The sequence below is a fragment of the Prosopis cineraria genome, unplaced genomic scaffold, assembly GCF_029017545.1.
Source record: "Prosopis cineraria cultivar Desert tree isolate PC_DT_omini unplaced genomic scaffold, ASM2901754v1 PC8, whole genome shotgun sequence".
Taxonomy (NCBI): domain Eukaryota; kingdom Viridiplantae; phylum Streptophyta; class Magnoliopsida; order Fabales; family Fabaceae; genus Prosopis; species Prosopis cineraria.
In genome coordinates, this window is record NW_026555339.1 from 6,148,096 (window position 1) to 6,154,835 (window position 6,740).

Genomic DNA, 6,740 nt, shown 5'->3' on the forward strand with positions numbered 1-6,740 from the left:
ACAAAATTAACTCTAATTAAGTCGTAGATAAATGGATTAACTCATTTTTAAACTCCTTTTAATTCCTAGGAACTGGTTATTATTAATTATTAATGTATAAATATATGGAAGTTTTTATCATGTTTGACGTTGATAAATACATATACACTAGCAAGTTTAGCTTGATTTTTTTTTTTTTTAGACAGAGCAAGGAGCTTGATTCAATGAGTCTCACAATAAATGCATGGCTTACTGTCTGGCGGGCTGGCACGCCCACATTAATTTACCAACTGTGGACCAATTAAATGACAAATTTATATTCCAACCGCGCACGGCGCACGTATAAATATGTGTGTGTGTGTGTGTGAAACCCATCGAACACTTTATAATCAAGCACAAAGCCCAACCAAGACGGGCTTGATTATAAGTTTTGCTTGTGCCAAGCAGCATCAACGCTTTATCAAGCATGAAGGTGAGACCAATGATAATTTTGTGTGTGTGTGTTTATAGTTTGTATTCATCAAACGAGAGGAGCATAAATAACTGAACTTTGAATTTTAATACATTGCAGCAGAAGATAGTTATACAGGTGCCCCTGAGCTGTGAGAATTGCAGAAGCAAGGCCCTGAAAATCGCATCAATGGCTACAGGTGATTCTTGCATGCATGAAGTAAATTCTTTTCAGTTCGATCTAGGATTATCAATTGGTATATAATAATTCATGCAAGACATGGCACAAAAAATCTAGTTCTTTCTTGAGTTTTCGTAAACATTGTACTTGTATATCTGGTATGTATATTCAGCTGGACAGACTTATTGTTTAGAATCATTTGTGAACATTATGCATGCAGGTCGGGTGAATTCGGTGGCGCTAGAAGGAGCAGATAGGGATCGAGTGGTGGTGGTCGGAGAAGATGTGGATTCGGTGTGTTTGGCTAAGGATTTGAGGAAGAAGTTCGGCCATGCCACCATTGTAAGTGTAGAAGAAGTGAAAGAGAAGAAAGAAGAAAAGAAAGAAGAGAAGAAGGAAGAGAAGAAGCCTCAGGAATTGCCTTGCTGTTATTATAGGCCTCCTTGTCCCCCTTGCCCCCCCTACGTTGTTTGTGAATACCCTATTGACAATAGTAGTTGCACCGTCATGTGATTGGAGAGATCAGATTCAGATAACTTTCTCTTATATTATGAGTGTCAACGTAATTGAGTCCAATCTGTAAGTTTTCATTCTGCGCACAAATAATAAGATTGTATGAATCCGTGTTCATTTTTTTCTTGGAAGGAATGAATTTCATATTCACAACTCATACACACTGTTATTATGAGCATAAGTCTAAAATGAGAGTTCATCTGGAAAGGAAAAAAAAAAAACTAGCCTATTAACTAGCATAAGAATGCTGTAGAATATTGCTAGAAACGTTAGCTCTCAAATGAGATGGCATTATAAGTCTTATGTTGAGAAACCTCACAAGTAGAATAAGATTTATAAATATAATGAAGTCTCTCCCATTTAATATAACTATAATTTTACAAATCCAATAGTTAAACAATCATATGTTACTAACAAAGTTTAACATTTTTTTAAAATATTTACAACTATTTCATCAGTAATTTGTAATTATAATTTTAACTTTTTACAATTGTAACTTCACATATTTCATATTTAAAGTAATTAATTTAATTATTAAATATATGAAATTACAGTTATAAAAAGTTGAATTATAGTTGTAAATTATTAATGAAGTAGTTATAAATTATTTGATTGATGTAATGTATATATGTTTAATAGGAGCATTATTATCTTTTTATTTTAATTTTAAATTATACTTAAGTTCCAAGAGGTTTCATTGTAATTTCTGAATTTCATGAAAATTATTTATAAATAAATCTACTCCACAAGATTTATGTGTAATTTTCTCTTAATTTTTTCTGCACCTCCACATGCTAATTGATTATACATGGCCCTGTTTGGTTTACTTGGGGTGGTCTAAACCTAACTTGGAAGGTAAGAAGTCCATTGTCCCATTAATATCATGACGGGAAAAAATGGGTAGAAGAGCGGTAGAGCCAAAACGCACGTTGTTGTCGCCTCCTGTGTCTGCACTTGCTGCCATCATAATCCGTGGAGGTAGCGGTGGATGCCGTCTGGGGTTGCTGTCACTGTTTGTTCCGCCGAAGTTGACGGAGAGCTTGACGGAGATATGGCCAAAGCTATGTTTGGGGTTCAAACTCAAATAGCTCATTGCAAAGCACATGGAAAGGGCTGCGAGTAAAGTCAGAGACAGAGATAGATGGATAGATAAATAGGTGGGTGGAGATAAATGCCCGGAACGTAAAGTGCTCCTACGAAGAATTGCAATAAAAATTTAATATTGGGTTCATTCGGAAAAAAAAATATAATATTGGGAGATGAGTACTATCAAGACTTACGAATTTATTTTAGCTTTTTATAATTGAATATTTTCAATTTTATTATTTAATTCTGTCTTTTTAAATCTTAAGGTTTTTTATTTATCAATGCATTTTATATTTATAATTTATTTTTTAAAAATTATAATTTTAAGTTTAATACTCGGCTTTGCGAATGTTTCCTTCATCAATATAATTACTCAGTTTTTCTAATAATGAACTTTATTTGATTAAAATATTCTGTCAGTCCTTGTCATTTTTATCACTTCCATCCTGTTATTCATGTGCTTCAACAGACACTATTTGATGACTTTTTTATTACTACCAACTGTTCAAAATATTAATAAGTCCGTAAACTTATTAACAATTAAGAGGTTTGGGACTTGACAATAATTTATATATTTAATGAGATTTTAAGATATTTGAAATCATTGTAAGGGAGTTGACAATATATAATTCTCTCAAATATAGACAGGCCGAGAAAGGCCAACTACAACCAGCAATGAAAAAGAAAAAAATGAGGATTAGTTTATACTCCGACCATTCCTATAGGTAAAGTTATATACACACGTCCTGCCATTCCTACCTATAGGTGAAGTTTTAAAATCCTACTTTTTGGTACTAATTACAGGACAAAAATATAGTTGTTAATATTTTTTCACAATTTGCCGCTCCTTAATTGAGTCAAGTTGTTGGTAAACTTTTAATTCTTAGATAGTAGACATATTTTATTATAAGTTTAGGGATATTAATAACTCTAATATTTCTTAAGAACTGTGAAATTAGTTAATTTTACCTTGTAATTAGTACCTGAGAATGTAGTCAAATACACTAACATTTCCTATACCGTTCCAGTTCTAATTATAAGGTAAAAAGAATGATTTCTTTATCATATTTATAAGGTATGTTATGCATCCTAAAGGAGGGCACAGGGATCCATTTGTCAATCTCTATTAATTAGTATTTAGTGTAATGTAATCTTACGCTCATCGATTCCCAGGAGTAAGCGTATTGGGAACTTTACGTTGATCGGGCTTCCACTTAATGAGTACTATCTAATGATGAAGGTACTCGGAATTCGAAAGGTTTCCATTTTCATTTTAAAGTTTCAATGAAATAAAAGGACTGGGAATTGAGCTTCCTTTGATTGATTGTTGAAACCGCCAGTTTCTGGGCGCTAATGAATCGAGCCAGAGAAAAATATTTATTACTCTTCTCATTTTATTTATAAATCACTTTTAACATGTTTCATAGATATTAAACAAAAATTTTAAAATTTATTAACTCTATTTTAAAATTTAATAAGTTCTTAATTTTGTCCTTATTAAATACACACATTTTAATAATATATTTTCTCTCTCTAACATTTAATGAAGATTAAAAAAAAATTTATAATGAAACTTTAATAATATAATTTATAAATAGGATAAAAAAAAATTTTTCTGCCCTATAAATAAAATCAAAAAGAGTATACTTTATCAGTGCTCGAGAAATTCCCGCTTTTGGGACTATTCAAGAGTTATATCATATATAGTATAATTATATAGGGAGGGAGGGAGATTTGAGCTTTCATATGTGTGTGATTGTAATACAAGGTACTCCCTCAGCTTTTGTTTATAAAAAAACATTATCACTTTTAATTTATTTTTTATATAAGTAAAATCATAATTTTTAATAAGCATTTATTATAAAAAATTTTAAATCACCCTCATAATTTTATCATTTACAGTCATAAAAAATAATTAATAAAGACTTGATTAACATAATTAATGAAAGGTATTTTGGTTCAATTTTTTATTTTCAAACATAATTAATATGATTAACTAATTTTTTTAAACTATGTGACATAATTTTTTTCTCTTATAAATAAAAACAGAGAGAGTATAATGTAAGGTAAGGTATCATAAATTAATTACTAACTATACCATTAAAGCAAATATATACTCCATGAAGCATTTTTAACTTTATTTTCAGGGTAATTGACAATTACCTCCTCCATCCTTATATATAACATTTTTTAACTGAATCACATAAATTAATGAAAATTGATTATCTGATTAAAAGTATAAAAATATTTTAATTTTATCCCTAATTATTGTAAATAAAAAATAAATCTCTTTTTTCAAGATAAATTAATATTAAGTACTTATCTTTTCTTTTTAATTTAATAAAGGTATAATAGTCCATTCATTAAAACATATGCTATCAACCTTTTATATTTGGAGATAAAAAAATTTTAAAAAACTTCTTATATATGGAGACGGAGAAAGTAGGTCTCAAAATATTGAATTAATGATTGTTAAGTTTTTAACAAATTTTTTTAAAAAATAAGTTAAAAAATAATCCAGATAATTATAAATATAGGAATTTCAATTATAGATAAGGATTTAAGTATTAAATATAACTCTTATATTATAATAAGATTTTTGTTTGTAATTATTTAAATTGATACTCACAATTAATTTATTTAGAGTCATTTATTCAATTTTTGAGACCTAGCTGTTATTGACCCTTATTTTTAAATTTTTTTGAATGAAAAGTGAATTCAAAATCTTAAAAAGATTACATCAAAACAAGATTAAAACATGACTTTTTCTTGTCATCCACCACCTTACACGATATGATGATGGTTGATGATGACCAGGTATTTTCACAGTGCCTTAGACCGATTGATACACTCAATGCTTTAAAAGCAAGATTGGATGTTAAGTCATTTATAATTCTCTCTATCCCCCCTAGATATATATATATATATATATATTAAATAGACAAAAAAAAGGAAATATTTTCATATTTTTTATGCAGAGACGAAGGTTCCATTTATAATGTGACTTTATAATTAAGCCAAGGTCTTTCGATTTGAATCAAAAGAAAAAAAAATAGAAAAGAAAAAAGAAAAAAAGTGTTGTAAAATGTTTCAAAAGTAAGGTATTGATAATAATTTAACGGTCTATGAAAAAATCAAACGAAACCTTAATCACTTACAAAATTTCATCTCATTAAATATCTTATGTGAATGTTTAAGTAATGATAATTGAAAATCTAATTCATATGTTTTTTAAAAAAATGAATGAATTAAAAATATATATATAAAAAACAATTATAAAAACTATATAATGTCCAATGTTTTAGGCCAAACTGAATGTTTAGAAGATTTTCTATATATATCGTGTTTTGAAGAGAATAAGAAATTACCTTTCATTTAAAAACAATGATACAAGTTTAAGTTTACCAGCAATGATATGAGTTTAAGTTGGTATCAATACAAAAATGTGTTTAAAATAAATAGGTATTTGTTCTAATAACAAGCTATTTCTGAAAGTTACCAACCATCGTTACCGTCAAACAATTAACTTTTTGTTTGCCAATATTAAAGAATTAACTTGAATTAATCAGAATTTAATGAGATTTTGGGTATCATGTGACATTATTTTAAATTAAAAAAAAGAACTTTACATTAAAAAAGAAAAAGAGTAAAGACTAGGATCTTGATGAAATATATCAGTCATGTTTTTAAGCCAAAATGTGGCAATAAATTGATTTAACTTAGGATTCACATTTGAGGTTCATAACAAAACACCCAGAAATTCTGACATATCTGTGGCCCAAGGAAAACTAATTTTTTAATTAAAATTTTGATTTATTATGTTTCTTAATTTTGTTAACTCCTTGCCAATTGATAATTTACATCAAAGTAAATATATGTACATATAGATATATAACAAACACATACATGTTAATTGTTAGTTGATGTTCATATACCATATAATTTACTAAATTTCGAATATGGATTTTTTGAAATATTCTTCTTTTTATTAGAAAACTGGCAAGACGTTGGGTAGATTTTTTTTTTTTTTTTTTTGCCGACAAGACGTTAGGTAAATGGTGATAAAAACTTGTCTCCTTGGGTCCGAGTGTCCGACAAACACGCATGAAGGGAAATAACGAACATATGCTCAGTTTGAACCCCATGCAATATAATTAACTTGACCCATAAAAGAAAATAATTGCTGGAGAAAAAATAATGAACGAAACTGGGTGATTGGTTCTTTTTTACTCTCTATTAACATAAATATCAAATACAAAAAATGAATGACTTCAATTTCTTTTTTAGTTGACTGGGAAAATATTTAATTTGGTGCGCGTAATCCATGTTTAAAGGAAGATTGCTCCTTATAATATGATTACTGTTTTTTTAATTAAGTTGAGCAAATTAATGGTGGCTATGTTTTTTCTACAATTTGTTAAAAGATGATCCTGATCAGATTTTTTTTTTTATCTTCAACTTAATCAACGATTTGATTATCTATTATGTTATTGACTTACTGTTATTATATTGATATATAAATATATTGACC

The 6,740-nt window shown here is 28.3% G+C and overlaps 1 protein-coding gene across 1 annotated transcript; it reads left to right on the plus strand.

The window, feature by feature from the left end:
- The first annotated feature begins 369 nt into the window (after positions 1-369).
- Positions 370-1,238, plus strand: LOC129317608 (disease resistance protein Pik-1-like). Its single transcript, XM_054961941.1, has 3 exons — positions 370-451; positions 551-629; positions 831-1,238. The coding sequence occupies exons 1-3, from the start codon at positions 446-448 to the stop codon at positions 1,121-1,123; spliced, it is 378 nt and encodes a 125-aa protein (XP_054817916.1). The 5' UTR covers positions 370-445; the 3' UTR covers positions 1,124-1,238.
- Positions 1,239-6,740: the final 5,502 nt, after the last annotated feature.